Source organism: Leuresthes tenuis, unplaced genomic scaffold, assembly GCF_036924035.1.
Source record: "Leuresthes tenuis unplaced genomic scaffold, fLeuTen1.0.hap1 SCAF_24, whole genome shotgun sequence".
NCBI lineage: Eukaryota > Metazoa > Chordata > Actinopteri > Atheriniformes > Atherinopsidae > Leuresthes > Leuresthes tenuis.
This window is the reverse complement of record NW_027325378.1, coordinates 25,904,288-25,927,165: the sequence shown is the minus strand read 5'-3', so window position 1 is coordinate 25,927,165 and position 22,878 is coordinate 25,904,288. Positions and strand designations below refer to the sequence as shown.

The window sequence follows — 22,878 nt, the reverse complement described above, 5'->3', positions numbered from 1 at the left end:
CAGCTGTACAAATTATAGGTATACATTCTCATACATTTCTCTTTCTATCCTCTACAATGCCCTTCAAAGGCTCAATGAAGGCCCTTACTGATGTTTTTACCTGCCAAAAGGTGATTACTGTACACTTATTGACAATAAAATGATGACTATACCATAAAATGTCCTGATTTCATTCAAGAGAGTCATATTGCATAGATAACAGGCCAACTGGTTCCCTTCTACCATATTCCATAACATTTAAAGGGGGAATTATGTGTCAACATCAGTTTTTGCTTTCCAAAAGTGATTGTTTTGTCAATAAAACCTCAAATATATCTTTAAATGGTTACATTTTCTTCAAGAAAGTCATATTGTACAGATTACTGGCCATCTAGTTCCTTCCTCCCACTTCTATAGTCTTTAAGGTGAAATTAAGCCTCACCATAGCAGTTGTTTTTTTTTTTGGGAGGGGGGGGGGGGGGGGGGGGGGGTGCAAACTCCACATAAAAAAGACTGTAATTTGAAAAAAATCTCCCTCTTTCCCCCAATATCAGAGGTTTTTGGAAAATAATAGCTATATAATTCAGGCAAACATTTAGAAAAATACTTTAGTTTTATTGATGTTACAGCTGTTGAAATAAAAATTAAATGAATAATGACAACAAAACAAACCTACTTATTGCAAAGGGAATTTTTTTGTTACAGTAATTATTTTTTCAAATTGTTATTGCTGATGGCAGAAATGACCTCCTGTTTCTCTCTATGTTGCATCCTAGTTGAAGAAGTCTCATACTTATCACACTTTGTTGTTTCAACGGGATGCCATGTGGACAGTGGTCATTGTTGCTCTGATTGTTCATTCGTATGTGAAGCATTCTTCTTTTTACAATCAGGTCCAGGGGCTTCAGAGCAGTCTCCAGGAAAAGTCAGCCTTCAACATCAGTTCGTTAGGTTTCCTTAAGTCTCTGGCTTTACTGCTGCTGCCCCAACAAATAGCTGCAAAGCAGATTGCATTCTCCACTACAGACTACAGATGTACAACATCTTGGTGAAGCTACTGCAGGACCTAAGCTTCCTAAAGAAATAGAGTCTGTTATGTCCCTTCTCTACGACAGCCTCAGTGTTTTATTTCCAGTCCAGTCTGCTGTCCACATAGACTCTCAGGTATCTGTACTCCTCAACCACCTCCACCTAAGATGGAGACAGAGTTTCGTTTACTCCTGGGTCCTTCTTAAATTCACACTCATCTCCTTGGTTTATTTTGTTCAAGATGAAGTAATCGCTCCCACACCATGCCACAAAGTGGTTGACCAGTTCATTACAAAGTTCTGCTGCTTGAGTGCTTATTAAGAGCTATATAAAGGCACATGCTAAACTAGTAACTAGTTTCCCATAAGTGTTTGTATCAATTTTAAATTGAATTAGATCATTTTATTAGTTGCCTTGCACTAAAATACTTCTCTGAAATGCTAACATTTCAGTAGCCTGGAAGGCCACTCAAGTCCTCAACTTCTTTTAACTGTTTTATAAAGCATTAAACAACTTAAAACATTTGTCAAAGTTGCTTTTTGTCTTTAATTTTAAGCTCTTGGAACAGCCTTCAATAGGATGTGGTAATAACTGAAAATACAGATATCTTTAAATGTAAACTGACTTCAATGCAGCGTCTTATAATTTTATTAATTTATTTGTGAAGTAACTTTTTAAAAACATGTCTTTAGTAATTCAGTTTAATATTTTTCGTCTCAAAAATACACATCTATTTTTCATTCATTTATAAAACCCTTGAATGCCATTTGATTTGTTTGAAATAAGCTGTATGACTTTGCTGGGATGTTTTGCTGATGTCCTTTGCAACATTACACTGAGGTCACAGACAGTGCCTCTCGACTGGGAGACTGGGATGGTGGTCCCCTTTCTAAAAGATCCACACTATTGTGTTATGACTTCAGGGGGATCACATTTCAAAGCCCTTCCGAGGAGGTCTGTGCCAGGATACTGTGGAGTCCTCTTGTTATTTAAGCCTGACATTCTAGAGGAATAATTGTAGGGCGGCTGTAGCTCAGGATTAAAAGAAAAGCAAAAAGAAAACTGATAGTTTGATTTCTGACTTTCCTGTGCTAAATGTCAAAGTGTCCTTGTTGCAAGATGTTAAACTATGCATTGTTTCCAATGTATCGGTATGTGAATTTGTGTGATAGAGAAAAAAAAGAAATGTGTAGCCTGTAACACCGTATAGAAGCGCTCTAAGAGTGTGTGTGAATAGATAAATGTGACTTGTAGTGGAAATGCACTTTGAGTGGTCAGCTAGACTAGAAAAGGGCCATATAACTACAGCCAAATTACCATACAACTTTGCTGTAGATTAGTGGACAAGCTCTCAAGGGGAAACTCTCGAGGAAAACAGTGATTGCTCAATATTAGTAATATATGCTTTGTTGATGTGGGAAAGGCCTATGCCCATGTTCATGTGGGGCTCATTTTCTATGGTGTCTCAGGCATAAGACCACACAATTCCTTCAATACCAGTCATTTTGGTAAGCTTTTAATGATAAATTGTCTGATTTCAGATCAAAGCCAACAAAGAAGATCTTGATGACATTAAGGCTCATGGAGGAGGAGTTCCACCTGATATCACTAATAAGCTAAATCAGCTTGATACCAAGGTAGGACAAAATTAGTTCTAGTTGGATAAAAATCTTAGATTTAACTAGTAAAGCTCAGTGTTAAAGGAGTAATGTACGATTTTAGAAAAAGACTGTGTGGCGTTCGTGTAATACCAACTCAAACTACAAACGCAGCCAAAATTGAAAGTGAAACCGAAAGTACAGTCATTTGAAAAACACATGAATCTCTCTGTCTTATAAAACAGGCCAGTTTGGACTCATATCACATCCCTTTCTTTGTGGCAGTCTTTTTATGTGAAAAATCTTGTTTATTCAGTGGTGGAAACGCTGGAACGTTTGCGTGCATAGCAATTCTGGCTCAATACCATGAACAGAAACTAACTGGCACAAAGTGGGAAAGTATTTCCTCTTATGGTAAATTGTTATTTCCTCTTGTACTGGTGCCTAAAATTATGTACATTACCCCTTTACAATTTATAATTTATTTCCGTAATCAGTTCAGTTAGGAAGGTGTATAATGTCAAAATAGTATTAGCAGCACAAACATGTTGTCAAATAATTTATTTCATTTTATTTATTGTTTAATTCACCTCACTAAACTACCTCTTATAATTCTATGGTAAATATTTGAATTAAAATGAATCATTTTTCATATTTATAAAGCTCTTAAGAATTTAAATTATCTCTCCAAAATAACTTATTATATATCCAGTTTACATAGTCATTGCCATAATCATATTTTTCTGTCTATTCTTAAATACTTTTCAGGTGTCAACACTGGAGAGCCAAGTGGATGCACTTGAATTGGTAAGAAATTAAAGATGTTTGTTGTTATGGTCTACACTGAGGACTGTACCATCCAAGTCATGGTTCTCATCTCTTTTCTCCTCCAGACAGTCCAGAAGGTGTCTTGCAACAGTAATCCCTGCCAGAATGGAGGAACATGCCTGAACTTATTGAATTCTTATCATTGTGTGTGTCCCAGCAACTGGGCTGTGAGTTCCCCACTGCTACAAACATTACCTTGCGAGGATATTTGATTCTTGTGAGATTTGCTAGCTCATGATTATAAGAGAATCCATCTTACCTGGCTTTCTGGCTACTGCACAGGGGTTTGGACCAATCCACATCTTTGAAAAATGGGCAGGTTTTTAGGTGTGTCAACAATGTTGGCCCCAAAATAGTTTAGCAATGATGCTGCTATAGCATGAGGTACATCACAGTTGTCATGTATTTGTTCTTAGAAAGAAAAGCAAATAACATCCCTTTTCTGCATTTTTGGCTTTTAGTTGCTCTCCCAACTAGTTTTGTCAAGTTTCCATGAATTAACTTGTTCCACCAATCATGGTTTGTTGATCTGATTGATTGAAATTTGCTTTTCAACAGAGAAGCAACAGAAATTTCCAAGATAGTTTTATCTAATAAACATGTGGTGTGTCAGGTGACCAGAAACATACAGCTTTTCTATAATCTAAATAAATACTAATTTAGAATTAAGCACAACATAGAGACCATAACAATGAATGCTAACTGCTTAGAAAAGGATTTCAAATCAAGACCAGATGCACCATTTAGGTATACCCATGCCCATGTCTACTGCCCTATGATATTTTATGTCATTATATTACATTGCCTCCGTGCTAATTAAGATGTTTGTCTTGATTTTGTAATATTTTCTCTACTTTTGTGAAGCCATTAGTGAAATATGTTTTAAAATGTGCTACATAAATAAAGTCTGAAGGATTTCTGCAATGGGAAAAAAGTAAAATCTGAAATATCTAAATTAATTTGAATCTACGTTCAGCAGACATAAGTATGAATGGGTTTCCACGTCTTCACTGACCACTTTCTTTTAAAAATACTAACAAACCTAGCACTTGATGCTAGCAACTCGAAAAAGTTGGTAGAGAGGAAAAGACAGGTAATTTGATTGAATGTAATGCATATATATATATATATATATATATATATATATATATATATATATATATATATATATATATATATATAAGATTTGTACAGACAGGAGATTAATCTGGTAAAAGGTTAGGGTGTCAAAATTGAGAATGGCAAAAAAAACAAACAAACAAAATCTACCAACTGCTTAGCGTTTTCAGACAGATTGGGTCAAAATCTAGATTTGTTTATGTTTTCCAAATACAAGGAAGTTGATCTATAAGAACAAATGGAAATAATTTCCTTTGTGCTTTTGTCTGCTAATCAAAATATATTAAAAATGACAAGTTTTTGTGTCTATTAAAAAAGAAATACAAGACCAAATATAATTTCAACATCAATTTCAATTGATATTACATTTTAATATTTTTTTCTTTGCTTCTGCCATCTTCTTTTCTTGCTACATGTGTTAGGGCCCCAACTGTGCAACAGATGTAAATGAATGTCAGTTGTATTCGGGAACCTTGCAAGGCTGTCAGAATGGCGCAACCTGTGTAAACAGTCTTGGATCGTTCACGTAAGTCTTAAACCTCCCTGTTCTTGCTAACGGCTTACTCTTTTGAACTATCAAATATCAATATCAAAAGCTAAGCCTGTATGTACTTTTTTCATATATCTTTGTGATGACAATATTATTACTGTTACTCCACAGTACCCACAATATTAGAGCATTATATTGTGTCAACTTTTATCAAGCTCAACAGAAACAACTCAGTTTTATATATATAGCGCCAAATTACAACAATTGTCATCTCATGGAACTTAACTAATACAGTCCCATTCAAGCCAATTGGAGTTCAATTTATTGTAATCATAATCCAATGAAATCCAAGTAATTAATTTAAACATAATCCAAGTCATTCATATAGAGTCAATTAAAAACAATATCCTAGCTAAGGAAACCAACAGATTGCATCGGAACTTCTCTTCAGTCCAATCTCCTGACTTTGCAACAAGATACTTTGCACACTTTCTACTGTTGCTAGAATGAGTACAAAATTACAAAAAAGAAAAATATCTCCCTGAAATGTGAAAATTAGATCATGTGAATCATCTGACATTAAAAGGTAGTTAATTCTACTTGACCTAAAATTGCATGCCGTAATTTTTGAGGATAATACCATGGCCTTCTTTAATAGGTATCATTGCTCTTTTTTTTCTGTCTCTGATAATTGTCTCTAAAACATGTCTCTGTGGTCCTAACAAAAAATGCAACTTACCTTATCTTTCCTAAGACTTGTTCATAGTGGCTATGCAGCATTTAGCCATTTAGCTCAGAAGCCTTAACAATTAAGGTTAAATGGTATTTACTTTTATACTTTTAAAAACTGAAGAAATGCATTAAAAACAAGTGAAAATTTGGGCTGGGACCAAAACCAATTAAAACAACGCTGGAAGTATAGAAATGTCTGTTGGTCCAGAACATTAATTATTCACTAAATTACAGTAAGAAATTATGTTCATGGAGATCAAATCATGGATGGCAGCTGATGTCCGTAAATTGGTCTTTCTGAACGAATGGGTTGTGATAACATGCTCTAGCTGTTAGAATCTAGATATCCAGAATTAGTATGAAAATGTGTTTGATCAGTCCATAATCTGAATGTCCAATGATAACAAGGATTAGATGATGAATTACACTGAAAAAGGAAAACGTACCAGGTAAAGCTTATGTAGATATAGATAGATGGAGACAAAATGGGATTATCAAACTATACTATTTAACATCCCTTATTTCATATCAATGGGCCATGTTCCGTGACTCCATTGCCGAGGCGGCTGATCGGAGTTGTGGCCGTAAGGTGGTCGTGCCTGTCGTGGCGGCAACCCTCGAACCTGCTGGTGGACACCAGTGGTGAGGGAAGCCGTCAAGCTGAAGAAGGAGTCCTATCGGGGCTTTTTGGCCAGTGAGACCCTGGAAGCAGCTGATAGGTACCGGCAGGCCAGACGGGCTGCGGCTTCGGCGGTGGCTGAGGCAAAAACTCGGGCCTGGGAGGAGTTCGGTGAGACCATGGAGAGCGATTTCCGGATGGCCTCGAAGAGATTCTGGTCCACCATCCGGTGTCTCAGGGGGGGGGAGTGGCTCACAGTCAACACTGTGTACAGTGGGGACGGGGCTTTGCTGACCTCAACTAGGGATGTTGTGAGTCGGTGGGGGGAATACTTCGAGGAACTCCTCAATCCTACCAACACGTGCTCGGAAGAGGCAGAGTCGGAGAGCTCGGAGACGGGGCCTCCCATTTCTGGGGCTGAGGTTGCCGAGGTGATCAAAAAGCTCCTCGGTGGCAAGGCCCCGGGGGTGGATGAGGTCCGTCCTGAGTTTCTCAAGGCTCTGGATGTTGTAGGGCTGTCTTGGCTGACACGCCTCTGCAGCATCGCGTGGACATCGGGGACAGTGCCTCTGGACTGGCAGATCGGGGTGGTGGTCCCCCTCTTTAAAAAGGGGGACCGGAGGGTGTGTTCCAACTATAGGGGTATCACACTCCTCAGCCTCCCTGGTAAGGTCTATTCGGGGGTACTGGAGGGGAGGATCCATTGGATAGCCGAGCCTCGGATTCAGGAGGTGCAGTGTGGTTTTCGTCCTGGCCGTGGAACAGTGGACCAGCTCTATACCCTCGGCAGGATCCTGGAGGGTGCATGGGAGTTTGCCCAACCAGTCTACATGTGTTTTGTGGACTTGGAGAAAGCGTTCGACCATGTCCCTCGTGGAGTCCTGCGGGGGGTGCTCCGGGAATATGGAGTGCCGGACCCCTTGATAGGGGCCGTTCGGTCTCTGTATGACCGGTGCCAGAGTTTGGTCCGCATTGCCGGCAGTAAGTCGGATACGTTTCCGGTGAGAGTTGGACTCCGTCAGGGCTGCCCTTTGTCACCGATTCTGTTCCTAACTTTTATGGACAGAATTTCTAGGCGGAGCCAGGGCGTTGAGGGTGTCCGATTTGGCGACCTCAGAATCGGGTCTCTGCTTTTTGCGGATGATGTGGTTCTGTTAGCGTCGTCAGGCCGTGACCTTCAGCTCTCACTGGAGCGATTCGCAGCCGAGTGTGAAGCGGCTGGGATGAGAATAAGCACCTCCAAATCCGAGACTATGGTTCTCAGCCTGAAAAGTGTGGAATGCTCTCTCCGGGTCGGGAATGAGATCCTTCCCCAAGTGGAGGAATTCAAGTATCTCGGGGTCTTGTTCACGAGTGAGGGATGAATGGAGCGTGAGATTGACGGGCGGATCGGTGCAGCGTCTGCAGTGTTGCGGGCTCTGCACCGACCCGTCGTTGTGAAGAAGGAGCTGAGCCAGAAGGCGAAGCTCTCTATTTACTGGTCAATCTACGTTCCCATCCTCACCTATGGTCACGAGTTATGGGTAGTGACCGAAAGAACGAGATCGCGAATACAAGCGGCCGAAATGGGTTTCCTCCGCAGGGTGTCTGGGCTCTCCCTTAGAGATAGGGTGAGAAGCTCAGTCATCCGGGAGGGGCTCGGAGTAGAACCGCTGCTCCTCCGCATTGAGAGGAGTCAGATGAGGTGGCTCGGGCATCTGGTTAGAATGCCCCCTGGACGCCTCCCTGGGGAGGTGTTCCGGGCACGTCCCACTGGGAGGAGACCCCGGGGAAGACCCAGGACACGCTGGAGAGACTATGTCTCTCAGCTGGCCTGGGAACGCCTCGGGGTCCCCCCGGAAGAGCTGGAGGAAGTGGCCGGGGACAGGGACGTCTGGGTTTCTCTGCTCAAGCTGCTGCCCCTGTGACGGATGGATGGATGGATATTTCATATCAATCATTTAATTAATATTTGCATTTTTGCATATCCAAAGGACATTCTTTTTTTTTTTACTATCTTAATTGTACTAGATTGCGTTTATTTTCATTCTAATCTCAAATGGTAGCTGGACTGTGAAGAATTCTCTGGCTAGAAGGAATATACATCATCCCCAGCAAGTTCTGGGTCTGCCCCTCGGCCCCCTCCCAGGTTGATTTGGCTGAAAAAACTCCAAAGGAAGCTGATCAGGAGGCATTCTAATTAAGTTATCCTAATGCCCAAGCTGGCTCATTTCAATGCAGAGGAGCAAGAGCTCTTCTTCAAGCTTCAAGCTATCTCTAAGGCCAAGCCCAGCCACCCTCCCAAGGAAACTCATTTCAGCTACTTGTATCTGTGATCTCCTTCTTTCAGTCACTACCCAAATCTCACGACAACATGTGAGCGTTGGAACATAGATTGACCAGTAAATCAAAAGCTTTGCCTTTCAGCTAAGTTCCCCTTCAACACAATACACTGGAGCAATATCCTTATTGCTGACAATGCCCTAATCTGTCTATGTTTCAAATAAGCTAACAAGAGTTAAGCCTTTACCTCTACCTTAAGGTTAATAAAAGTACATTTATGCACCCAAAAAATGTCTCTCTGTTATAGAGTACTTTTCACAATAACATTCACCCATTCGCACTCATACAGCATGCTACACAGTGCTTTTTGTTTCTAATCATTTACACACATTAATACACTGACGCATCAGTAGGCAATGTGGGGTTCAGTGTCTTGCCACTACAACGTGTGGCCTGGAATTGAACCACCGACCTCCTGATTGGCAGGCTCTTCCTCCTGAGCTACAGCTGGCCCCTGCTGCATACATTCATTATACTCATTCTGAAGTTAACGGAAGTCCTTACTGGCAGCTGATGCCAGAAAGTCCTACAACCAACCATATATTTCAAATTCTGTTTCTTGTTGTGTACAGTTGTAACTGTTCCCCAGAATGGTCCGGGAATCTCTGCACCGTACGTTATGATGATTGTAGGAATGCAGGACATGACCTGTGTGTACATGGCTTATGTATTGACGCAGATCGGATTATACCTGGACAGGTAACTAGTCATCTATTATTATTATTAATATTATTCAATAATCAAATGTTTTCTATTATACTATTGCCATATGCTAATACCAATCTATTACCTTTTGAGACACCACCTTAACTTTAGAAAATTAATTGATAATCTCAAAAAAAGTTTGCATCTAGTTATCTGCATGTTTTTGGCATTGAGGTGAGGACGTCTGTCAATATATTTTTTTCCAATTAGTACAGTAATTCTTTGTTCTTCTTGTTACTGAAGATAAGTCTTTATGTGTCCAGCTGTGAGTTTCAGGTTTAGTTTTGGTTGTTGTCTATTTGGACCTGAAAACATTTTATTATAATTTTCAGAAGGTTTGGAAGGTTTCTAAAATGCAACAAAATCTGTAATTTTTAACTGTATTTTCCACTGTATTCAGAAAATGTAAAGAAATACAGAATTTGTTGTAAGCAAAATGCTCAAAAATGTTGGGAGGGAAGCAAAAGAGAAGATTCTTCTCTGTAAGATTCTATAAACAAGACATTAATTGGTGACAGGTGAGGGTGTCAGGATTGGATGTAAAGGAGCATCTTTTAAAGCAAAGGTGAGTTGTGACTCATCAGTTGTGCTAAACTTCATAAGATTGTCATTTATCAGTTTAGAAGAAAAAACTTTTAATATCTATGATGATTCTAGAATGGGTCATACCAAAGTTGTCAGCAAGTTTCTGTGCCTCTGATAATTTTGTGTACATATCTTTGTATTTTTGTGATTTTTGCTAAGCCATTATTTCTTCAAAGAAAGTCATTTTTGAAAAATATTTCTGCACTGGTTTGGAAGTTGTGCTGCTTGACTGGATTCCCATCATATTTCTGACAGTTTTCAGCATCTGTTATCATGAGTTGCCCAGCCAATGCACAAGTATTTACAAATGGGATCAGCTAATTGAGCTTTTCAAATGTCAGCTAAAGATGGCAAATCACCCAAAATTTGAAGAGGAAACGCTGTGGCTGTTAGGCGAGATCAATACAGATAAACAGGTGGAGAAAGAACAGGCCGGGTCTTCTTTCGATACTGATGTGGAATGTCAGATCATTAGCAAACAAAATGGACAAGCCATTACTGCTTAGGAGAACACAGAAAGAGCATAAAGAATGCAGTATGCTGCTGGGCACAGTCTTCCACTGTACCCAGCAGTATAACTTCAAACTGTAATTCATAACGAGGAAACCAAATATCAACTCTGCACAGGAACACCATTGTGGACAAAAGATTACCTCAATGGGTTTCTGTGGTCAGAGGAATCCACATTTCAGCTATTGTCAGTGAAAGGAGCGAAATTCAGCATCTACAATAGTATGGCGAACATCAATGCCCTCGGCACAGGTGACTTGCATATGTGTAAAGTTACCACAGATATAGAAGCACTGATTGGAATTTTGGAGAGACTAACACTATCATCAAGTTCAAGTATTTTTCCAGAAGGTCTTTCATTATTTCAGATGGAAAATGCTAGACCTCCCAACCTTTTTCAGTGTTTCTGGTATTAAATTCTAGACTAGTTTTCTTTTTGAAAATATAATATATTTTACTGTGTTTCACACTATATTGTTCCAATAAACAGCCCAATTACCAGTGCATTTGCGAGATAGGCTGGGAGGCTCCAGCTGGGAACCCAGCGTGTGTGGCTGATGTTGATGAGTGCAACCTACCCACCAAGCCCTGTTCGACCAACCCTCTTGTTTCCTGCTACAACACTCAGGGTTCTTTCTACTGTGGACTCTGTCCTTCCGGTAACTCAATAACATAACTCATAGTTGGCTAAGCCAGTTAACTAATTCTTTTGAATATTGAGACCGATTTACCCGGTGCAGTCTTGGTCAAATGAAGAAATGAAAAAAATAGATTTGGAGCAAGCAAAATTTTTCTTAAAACAATTATTTTATAATATACTTGTATCAAGAGAGTGAAAAGAGTTTGACAAAAAATTAAGCAACTAACTCATCACTAACACTGCATATTCTGCTATGTAGTAACACAGAGCTGCCATTCCCCCACATGATAAAAGTGCTTGTTTTTGTGCCTGTAAGGCTCAGATATCGTTAGTATGTGTCTCAAAGCATCTCACATCCAAAGAATGGATGACTACATATATAGACTTTTTTGTTTGTGCAATAGGATGGAACAATTTCAATAACCTCTATTCCATCTGCAGCACTGGTACTCTTATTCAAAATCTTCATTACAAACATGGTAGTCTGCAAAGTGTTGTGTTTACACATTCAATTTTAGCAGAGTTGAGCACTTCAGCACGTATTATTAAAACTTCTCTGTGGAAGCTCTGCAAAAAGTGTCCTTGGCTTTTTTTCATTGCTTGGTATAGTTTGACATAGCATGACTCAACCCTGCATGGTTTAAATCCACATGTTTCCTTTGCTCTCTGTTTTGTTTTCCAATGCAGACAATTTGCCTTCAAAGGCATAATTAGCTGATTATAATTGCAGATGATAAAAAAAAAAAAAAAATCAAATTGATAGATAAATTAAACTTGTTGAGATGAGTCAAGTCATGCAACACAATGTGATGGAAAATGACAATTTATTGCCATTATAGGTTACCGGTTAAAACTGGTTCAACAACAAAGAATTTTGTGCCTGTCAATTATTTTAACACATTTACAAGGAGTGAGATTGAAAAATCCTGGATTTTTCATTTAATATTCACTGGGAACAGTTTTCCTTTGTATTATGGGATGTGAGATATTACAAACTATTTAAGAAATATTAGCATGTTAAAGTTTGGCATTAATCATCTTAAAGTACTGCTAAGTTTACAGCAGCACATATAAAGTTTTTCAATGTAAGCATGTGCAATTCATCTGATGGAGTAATATTATCAATAGAATTAGATAATATATATAGATATTTTATCCCAAGATACAATTTTTAATTTCTTAACTCAAATAGCTAAAAGTTTATCCATCCCATCCTTTATCTACCCATCCGATACTTCTTGATTGTGAAACTGGTTTAACTCACAATCAACCATGAGAAAACAAAGGAAACAAGAACACCTAGACTCGGAATCAATTCTCTATCAAGCCTGATCCTGTTTTTTGTAGTTTTAGCAAGTGATCACATAATCTAAATATAAAGAGTTCTGCATTATCTTATATACAGGAAGTCAACAGTATAAGTTACGAAAGATTGAAAAGATTTCATCTTATTTTTCCAACTATGTTTCAGGTTGGCAAGGCAGTGGCTACAGCTGTCGGGATGTGGATGAATGCTTAACAAATAATGGCGGCTGCTCCACCACTCCAGTGGTGCAATGCCTGAATACTATGGGTTCTTTTCACTGTGGTCCCTGTCCCCCAGGTATGATTGAAAAGTTACAAATGCAACTGAAGTTCCATACATTTCCATTTCTATTACAATACTAGACTATACATTTCTAGACTATACATCTTTATACTATACATACACGCACACATGTGTGAGGCATCATTGTGGAAAATGATATTTCTCAGCTTTTATGTACATTAGTGGTGTTACTCTGATTTAGAAGAGTCTCAATTAGTCTGGAAAGATAGTTTAATAACGTATAAGAAAACCCTTCGTAGAGCTAGAACTGCTTATTATTCATCATTGAGAAGAGAATAAGAATAATCCCAGGTTTCTTTTCAGCACTGTTGCCAGGCTGACAAAGAGTCTGAGCTCTTTAACTCTCAGCAGTGATGATTTCATGAGATTCTTTATCAATAAAATTGTTTCAATTAGATAGAAGATTAATGGAATCCTTCCCACTATTATCACTGATGTATCATCAAGTGCAGCAGCTTTAGAAGTATCTTTAGAACCTGATTTATATTTAGACAGCTTCTGCCCAGTTGATCTCTCTGAGCTAACAACAGCAATCATCTCTTCTAAACCATCCACTTGTATTTTAGACCCAATCCCAACCAGACTGTTCAAGGAGGTTTTCCCCTTAATTGACACTTTCATATTGGATTTGATCAATCTGTCTTTGTTGACAGGATATGTACCTCAGACTTTTAAGGTTGCTGTAATTAAACCTTTACTTAAAAAACCTACTCGATTCAGAAGTGTTGGCTAATCATCGACCTATATCCAATCTCCCTTTTTTATGTCCAAAGTTCTTGAAAAAATAGTTGCAGTTCAACTTTGTGATCATTTACATAGAATGAATCTGTTTGAAGAGTTTCAGTCAGGATTCAGAGTGCATCATAGCACATAAACAGCATTGGTGAAAGTTACCACTGATCTCCTCTTAGCCTCTGATAGTGGACTTGTATCTGTGCTTATCCTGTTGGATCTCAGTGCTGCATTTGATACGATCGATCACAGCATTCTGTTACAAAGACTTGAACATGTTACTGGGATTAAAGGAAATGTAAAAAGGCTGGTTTAAGTCATATTTATTTGATAGATTACAGTTTGTTCTTGTAAATGAAGAATCTTCTTCACACACCAGAGTAAGTCATGGAGTTCCTCAGGGTTCTGGGGTTCACGTCGTTCATTCCCCACAGCTGCACCCCCACCTCTCCTCTGGAAGCTGGTGTACTTTCTCATCCCACTCCATACGTCAATGATGTTCTTGTTCTCCAGTTTGTGCTCCAGTTGTCTCCTGTAGTTGTTCTTGCTCTCCCTGTTGCTGTGCTTAAGCTCCCTTTGTACTCATGTGTGTTCTGTTCGGTCCCCTGATCTAAAGGCCCTCTTCTTCTCGTTGAAAAGGGCCTTCAGTCAGACCATCAATGTCCTCACCATGTGGCTCATACAGAGCATCCCAGTCTATGGCCCCCAGCGCTCCACTCAGTGTTTCTGTGGCCTCAGGAGACCATTTCCTCACTGTGGCTGGATGTTACTGAACCACAGGCTTGAAAAATGGAGAGAGCAGGACTAGGTTGTGGTCTGACGTGCCCAATGGTGGCAGGGCAGTGGAGCTGTATGTATCTTTAACATTTGCGTGTTGTTAGGGTTGAAGGCTTCTCTTTTTTTCATGCCAAATGAAGGGCACATCATTGTGGCCAAACAATTCCATTTTTGCTTCATCTGACAATAAAACCAGAAGTCTTCTTTGTCCAGATGGGCATTTGCAAAGGCCAAGTGGGCTTTTATATGCCTTATCTGGAGAAGTGGCATCCTCCTTGGTCTGCATCCGTGGAACCCAGCAGTGATCAGTGTCCGTTGGACTGTCTGCCTTGAGACGTTGTCACCAGCAGAGTCCAGATTCACCAGGATGGCCTTGGTGGTAATCCTTGGATTCTTTTTCATCTCTCTCATTATCGTCCTGGCCAGCACAGGTATCACCTTTGGCTTCCAACCATGTCCTCTGAGAGTTTCCACAGTGCAGAATGTCTTGTATTTTCCTGTAATGCTTTGCACTGTAGCCACTGGAACTTGAAAACATTTAGATATAGCCTTGAAGCCCTTTCCTGACTTGTGAGCAGCCACAATGCACAACCGCAGGTCCTCAGTGAGCTCCTTTGTCTTAGCCGTGACTGTCCACAAACCAACTGCAACCTTTTTCACCTGTTGAGTTGAATAAAACAGCTGTTCCCAATTAATCCGGCTAATTAGGATGCTTTAGAACAGCTCAGACAATTTGGAATGTTGTGGACTGTTTGCAAAGGGTATAAATAATTTTGGACATGCCACTTTTTGTTCAAATGTAAATAAAAGCTGAGAAAATTATTTTCCACAATGATGCCTCTTGTACATTGTCTTATTATCTTCTGTGTCATTTCCAGTCAAGAAAAAACTTGCTGGTTGAATAAAAGTAACTGAGTCAAAATTTGCCAGGGGTAAGAATAATTTTGTGCTTGACTGTCTACTGTATGTATATATATACATTCATATGCACATGCACAAACAGTTCTTGTCTTTGTGCAGGTTATGAGGGGGATGGAAAAATATGCACACAAACTAATATCTGCTCCTCAAACAATGGAGGCTGTTACGCATTAGCTACTTGCTCCTCCAGCCCAGGTAAAATGAACATGCATGACTTTACTTCTAACTGTACCACTTAAGCAGTGATGATTCTAGCCAATTGCACATGAGGTACTAATGAGAAATGTCTGATTAATTTTATTTGCCGTACTTGGTTTTAAAAAAAAAATATATTATTTAAGACATTAATTACTAACCTTTTCTGCATTGTTGCAGTTTAAGAATGATATGTATAAAAGTGAACATGATGAAGTGTTTCTTTTTTGCTCAAATCAAACCACCAGGTTCAAGCTTCCCTGTATGTACCTGTCCACCTGGGTACACAGGCAATGGTTATGGTCCAACTGGTTGCACCCAGACAAGCCACATCTGTCAGACAAACAATCCCTGTGTCAATGGACAGTGTGTGGTAAGTGTGTGACCATGTGTGTGGAGTCTTCTCTGATTTATGTACTTATGCCTGCTCCCACTGGTCATGGGAATATTTAGATAAACCTCACAGTCTTAAACTGTGTAGTGCCAGAAAGACAGTGACTCCTTTGAATATTGGTTAGATTACTTTTAATCCCCAAATCCTCCTTACATTGAATATAATTTCTAGGCATCATGTTTTCTGGCAAGATGTCGTTCAATAGAACCGTAGAACCCTTTCCAGTTCAAAATTCCAGTTCAAAAATTCTAATTCTAATTTACATGCCACATTGTTCCTTACCATAAGTGAGGCTACTTTAACCAACATTACTCCTGAAATATTATCAAAAAGACACTCATAAACAGCAATGTGGCACTGGGTGACATTTATATTATTATCCAATTCTAATTTATCTAAATTATTATCATTAGTCTTATTACCAGAAGTTTGGATTAACAATTTTATGAAAGTTCACTATAAAGAAGAAAGTTTGGCACTTTTTGAAACATTTTGAAAAAACCCCAAGCACAAAGATTAAAGTCAGAGTAAATTAGAAAGAGATTTGTATTATGAGTTTGTGACACCGCAGAAACATATGTTATTCGTGACTAAATCAAATGTGAATTGCTAAAATTATTGCCAATATAAAACATTTAGTTTTAAAGTCAAAAGTGTTCCAAACCGCTTAGTTGTGCAATCACAAAGACAAATTGCAGATGAAAAAAAATTGTGTCATCCTCCAGCCGTGAACTATGTTACCAACATTCTTTAACTTTGTAACTTAAACTTTCATGGCGTGGGAATCTCCTACAAATGATGTTGCTGAGATGCTGTCAGGGTGAGCACACTAGTGGCAGTTTGCTCAAGCTTTGATAAACTGTGGTTGAAGTATATCTGTGAAGACATCATTTTTGCTATTCCAACAAGTAAATGCACATATAGTCTGTAACAACTGCAGTAAAAGGTGTCAGTTTTAATCCACTGATTATCCAAGCAAGTGTACAGCTTCTCCAACATTTGCAGTTCCCTGTTTCAACTTTTCTTTTTACACAATATATCAAATTGTTCTTCTTCTCAAGCATTCTCAGCAGTTTCAGTAAGCAGCCCAAATTCAGGGATTATGTATTACTGTGACGGCAGCAGAATATTTAGCTAGTTCATTGCCAGATTGTTTAGTTGAATAATAATAATGATAACAATAATAATAAGTGTGTGTTCTCCCTGCGTATGTATGGGTTCTCTCTGTGGCTTCCTCCCACTATTCAGAAACATGTACATTAGGTTAATAGGTGATTCTAAATTAATCCGAGGAGTGACTGTGAACATTCATGATTTTTTGTCTCGTTTGTCTCTGTGTTGGCCCTGTGATGGCCTGGTGACCTGTCCAGGGTGTACCAGTTAGTGGTGGTTACTCAGTAGTTGGGAGGGAACATACCAAGTCAGGAAGTCTGAAATGTACTTTTTGGGAAGGCCTTTTAAGGTTTTGAAAGGTTTTACAAAGGATATAAAGGCTGTAGAAACCCTCAGATTATATGTTTTAGTAGACTTTATATTCTTACCGTCATGTAATAAGACACAGGCTATGTGTGTATGTTTTGGCAAATCTTGGCATGTCCTGTTTTGCTAGTGATAGCCACCAAGGCAAGCTTGCCAATGACAATACAAAAACTATTCCTGAGTTCCATGATTTAACTGTCCTGTTCCAGTGTTGACGATCCTGAAGCAAACAGTCGTTTGGCAAATTCCTTGGCTTTTTTAGGGTCTGTGAAGGAAGTCTGCATTGTAGTGTATAATCAGGAATCTTGCAGGGTAAAGTAGGCCATACCTGACGTTGGACTTCTCGCCGTAGCGTCCTGGAGCGGTTGAATAATGCTCTTTGCTTAGCGGAGTGTAATTAGGAAAGATTTTAATTCTCTTGCCGTTGCGGTAAAGTTGTTTGTTTGTGTGGGAGTGTTGTGTCAGTGTGTGATATGTTGTAATGTCTAAGGTGTAATTAAGACTAACGGGCAGGTGGCTGCAGAGCACAGCAAAGAGAACCACCTAGATGGCCCCATCCACCACATCCTAACTGAACACGCATTCCCCCAAAATCTTGTGAAAGATGATCACCAGAAAACAGAAGCCAGTGACAATAATTGGCACTCCCATCCCATAGGATGGCCCCCATAGGGCAGGGGAGCTCAATGTGCATTAGGTCCAGAGCCTGCAGCGACAAAATCTGGGGCGCCACTGCACACCAATGAAAGCACCTTCCTGGGGAGCCCCTCTTACAAATCCTGCAAAAAAAACTAAAGACATACCATAAACATGTAATCACAACTTTCGCAACATAGCAGCCTGAGTCTGAGACCCATCCCCCCCAGGACCACCCAAGGAGTCCCAACAGGGGGAGAGCACCCCCACATCACACTCCACCCCACCCCACCACCCTGTGGATGCATCAGAGGCCCAAGAGAGACTGTAATGTGGTAGTGGCCATATTCTGTAAACTACAGTTAATGGGCAGAACTGTGGTCTTAGACCAGTTAATAGAGTAAGTCAGAAAGTGCTGTATTTATGGGAATTTATTTATAGAGATCTGTGAATTCTGGAGGAAAAGTAATACATTGTCAGCATTAAGGCTAATTTTATGCTCAACATTTTTTAACTGAGTGCCTTTAATATCTTTATTTTTGTCTGATGGCAGCTGCTAGAGGTTCAATAAAATGGCAAAAAGTGGGGGAAAATGGGCAACCTCGTCTGGTGCCCCGCTGCAGACTGAAGTTTGGAGAAGTTTGATCATTTGTCCTGACACATGCATTTGGAGAACTATATAGTATTCTTATCCAGTTGATGAAGGATGACCCAAACTTGAATTTCTTTAAAGCTGCAAATAAGAATTTCCAGTTAACTCTATCAAATGCTCTGTCTGCATCTAGAGAGATGATTGTGGTTTCCAAGTTGTTGATCTTAGAATAGTCTATGAGATTAATTAGCCTGCGTCTGAGATTGAAGGTGGAGTTTCTGTTTGGTACAAAACCATCTAATCTGGGTGAACTAGTCTCTAGCAATGGATTTAGCCTGTATTTTGGCAAATTATTATGTATTTTCATTTTTTTAAATCTAAATTTTCCATTTTCTGACATTGTTCATCTCTGTCGGTGGGTAGGTGGTGTACTGGGTAGATATAGAGTATGCATGTGGCACCATGACCATTGCAATGCATACAAATGTGTCCACAGTCAAGGGTTCTACAGTAAGATAATGAGCTTCATTGGCCTTTAAGAACATATAGCCAAATAGGCCTACTTTACACTGAACTTATCCATTGAATCTGTATTGGCTATTTTCCGCAACATAAAACAAAAAAAAAAAAGAAAAGCTTGCTGTGGCATTCAGTCCACTTTAAGTGTGGTGCTTTAGTGTACTCTAAGAAGATAACTTTTGGCCAACTGTCAATTCTCTCTATTCAATGATTGTCCCTTTATAAAGCAATAACAATAGAAAGATATATTGAAAAAACAAAATGTCTGAAATAAAGACTGAAATAAGAAAATGAATAAGCTGGCCATTGCTTTGCATGTCATGCCCTGAGCTTCCCATGCATCATGACCAAGATGAAAACATGGGTATTTTTTTTCTAATTTGTCCATAAATTTTCCTTAAATTTACATGTCAGCATTTTCTAGCTGCAGATGCTGTTGCGATGGTGTTGTAAATAGAGAAACAGGTGCTCATCACAGTGCTAACCAATTGCATGTTTGAAGAGAGAAGGCGATCAACCAATGATAGTAATTCTCTATAGCAGGGGGTTCCAAACCTTTCAGCCCAAGACCCCAAAATTAACAGTGCAAGAAACTTGCGACCCCCAGAGGTAGCATATGAAACATCAAGCTCAGGCATACATTTACTATACTACATACATGTACTATTAGGCGCATTCATCCATAGGCATGGCAACAACGACTTAAGCTTAACAACTACTAATGCTGACATGTAGCAAAACACATCAGTCAACTCAATATTCATACGTGAGTTGTAGTAAGTTTATGTTTATGCATTTGGAAGATGCCTTTATTCAAAGCAACTTACAGGTAGGCAGACAGGGTAAGGAGGTCACAAATGCATGTATACCCAAACTGCAACACTATGTCCATGACACCCTTGGAGCTGTGGGTTTTCCCTTTCAACTGAAATCCAGAACACAGGCAGGATCACGTAATTAAACGCCGTCCTTAAAGTTCTGTTGCCTGAAAGTTCGACCAATGCGTCCTCCAAGTTGGACGTAAACGTACCCTGATATATTTTTGTGGAGCTGCTTCCTTGGGGAAATACTTCAAATGAAAGTTTTCATGGAGGGATTTTAGGTGGGTAGTGATGGACATTTTCACTGTGTGAATGCCGATTTAATTTTCCTCCATGAAAGCGTACCAAGTTCCTCCTGAATGGGTAGATTTTATCATTCAAAGACGTAATGCCTGCGTTTTCACCTTGCAAAGACAAATTCAGCCCATTAAGTTTTTCAAATACGCTAACCTTGTTAAACAGTCAGGATCAGTGAGGTCGTCATCGAGCTGGGATGTTGAGCTGCATGTTCCATCAGAAATAATGTACCTCGTTCCGCAGCTCAAATGGCAGAACACATAGTAGTTGACTATTTTTATTGTAGTCTCAAGAACACTTTTTGGGTCTGGATCAAGTGTTTTGCTTGCAAGAACTTGTCTGTGTATAATACAATGTGGAAAATTTACATGAGGCACCACCTTCAAGACTCGCTTTCAGGCTTTTTTCCCTTAACAACTCTCCCACTTCATCTGTACATACGCCAATATACTCCTCCCAACACAGCCCTTCTTCTTTCAGTTTACTGTGAAGTTATTTTTGAAAATGTGCTCATTTGTGCGCTTTTCCTCCAGCAGGAAGTAAAACAACATATCCTTATGAAGTTTTTCTTCAAAACTTTATCTGACAAGATGTGGATTTATCTAACTGTATTTCCCTTTCTTCACTCTGTCAATACGCTGACATTCAAAATCCTGGGCTAAGTCTGTGATGCGTCGGGCAATAGTGCAATTAGACAGCGTTACTGATTATTTTCATGACTGTAAAGACACAAAGGCCAGTGGGAAACTATCCCTGTTAACATCAGTGAACCTCTCAAGATAATGCCAATGCAGGGAAAGAAACAGAGAGAGAGAAACATTTGGATCAGAAAAGTGTGAAGTGAGGGAGAGAACAGGTAAAAGACTGATCAATGCTCTTATATTTCTCATAAGGCTAAATTTAGTGTCACCAGATGAAGATCATTACAGCCCCTCCACTGCTCACTTCCAATCAGCGAGTATGGTGAGTGAAATACAACACGAATCAAATGTAAACATATTTTAGGCAGAGATAAAGCAAAATCCCAGACAATGTTGAAATCCCAGCTGGAAGGAATTTTCAGCTCTCAAAAAAAAAAATGGACATCTGGTCAACCTAGATAAAGACAGTTGTCAGAGCTATCAAAAACTCGTCTCACTCCTCCATCAGCTTTATTGTTGTTGACAGGTATATTCAGATGCTTAAGAGAGTTTGGGGGCTAAACCAAATAGTCTAAGTGCCCTGTTATATTTAAGTATAACAATTGATAAATGCATAGTAAGGTAGACAGACTGTAATTAAGAAATTCAGACAACAAGTAAAGCTACCAAAATGTAGTAGGATGGGATCTAATATCAAGCTCATGGACGACAGCTAGACCAGCTACTTTTCCAGGAGATTCAGACAAATGAAAAAATTAGGAGGACTCATTTCAATAGGGACAACAGTGTCAACTGGAGACAACCTCGTCCGAGTGACCATGAAAACATCCAGATCCTTTCTTCATAATAAAACCATTTATGACAAAAGACTTCAGTGAGTTTTAAATATTTGACATTCAGGAGGCCAAAAATAATTTTGTATTGGTGCAGAGGAAACAGGTAGGCTTACAGCAACTATGAATCGAGTTATTAACAACATTTCTTTAACAGTAAAATTCAATACAACATAGTTCTTCCTCTTTTAATATGTTTTAAGAAACTATGTATTAATGAAATAATAATCTAATACATATAACAATTGTACATACAAATCTCTGAATGGATTTACTCTGACTTCAGATGTTAGCATAGCAAAATGTTATTTTAACATGGGTACCATAACAGCATAGGTTTTAGAACTCATAGTAAGTTCTGGTAATAGGTTTCAGCTTAATCATAAGAATCAGGTCTGAATGCTTGTGTGTTGCTATCACAGAGCACTACCTCAGCTCCTGGCTACATCTGCAACTGCAACTCTGGCTGGCAAGGACCTAACTGTGACCAGAATATCAATGAATGCACAAGCAACCCTTGTCAAAATGGAGGAACCTGCACTGATGGCATTAATGGATTTGCATGCACCTGCACGTCCCAGTGGACTGGCTTACTTTGTCAGACCCCACAGCAAGGTACTAACAATACAAGAAGATATTGGGGAGAGGTGGTGAAAAACTGCAAGGACATAGAACCAAGGAGTAGAATCTATATAATCTTGGAGGAAAAAGAGATAGGAATCTTATAAATCTATAAAAAAGTAAGATGTAACATCTTAATTTCAATCTATTTCATAGTGTCCATTTTAGAATAATTGTTACCCCTGTGACAATAGGTCAAAGTATAAAAACAAATAAAGAGAAAGACTCACTATAAAACATGTAGACAACACTGTCATTCATAAAGTGAAATAAAAATAATGACATCAACATCATTATTAGCACTCAATTAATTCAAATTCAAAAGTCCAAAGAATACAAAGCAATTCCCAAGGACCTTAATATCCATGTTTTGAAAGTTTGTGATGTTCACAATAATTTTTACAGTTTTACATCAGTTAATACCGCTTTAGGGCATGGCATTGCATTAGCCCTTAACAAACACACATACTGAACTCTGCAGTATTTCAATGGCACATAAAACAGATGACACTCCTACGGACAGAAATACATGAAGACAAGACTAATGTTTCCAAAAACTAAGCTACAGAAAGTTAGGCATAATATTCTATAGATTGAGCAAGCCATTGCCAAACAACATGAGGATACAGTGTGCTAACATGTCAAAAATATAGCC

The 22,878-nt window shown here is 39.2% G+C and overlaps 1 protein-coding gene across 1 annotated transcript in view; it reads left to right on the top strand.

Moving 5' to 3' along the window:
• cubn (cubilin (intrinsic factor-cobalamin receptor)) overlaps positions 1 to 22,878 on the top strand; it is a 219,538-nt gene that overhangs the window by 3,758 nt on the left and 192,902 nt on the right. Inside the window, exons 3-12 of the mRNA XM_072378302.1 lie at positions 2,550 to 2,645; positions 3,375 to 3,413; positions 3,500 to 3,601; positions 4,976 to 5,079; positions 9,289 to 9,415; positions 11,007 to 11,175; positions 12,628 to 12,759; positions 15,295 to 15,390; positions 15,639 to 15,763; positions 22,025 to 22,217. Of these exons, the coding sequence (XP_072234403.1) occupies positions 2,550 to 2,645; positions 3,375 to 3,413; positions 3,500 to 3,601; positions 4,976 to 5,079; positions 9,289 to 9,415; positions 11,007 to 11,175; positions 12,628 to 12,759; positions 15,295 to 15,390; positions 15,639 to 15,763; positions 22,025 to 22,217 (1,183 nt within the window). The remainder of the gene's footprint in view (positions 1 to 2,549; positions 2,646 to 3,374; positions 3,414 to 3,499; positions 3,602 to 4,975; positions 5,080 to 9,288; positions 9,416 to 11,006; positions 11,176 to 12,627; positions 12,760 to 15,294; positions 15,391 to 15,638; positions 15,764 to 22,024; positions 22,218 to 22,878) is intronic.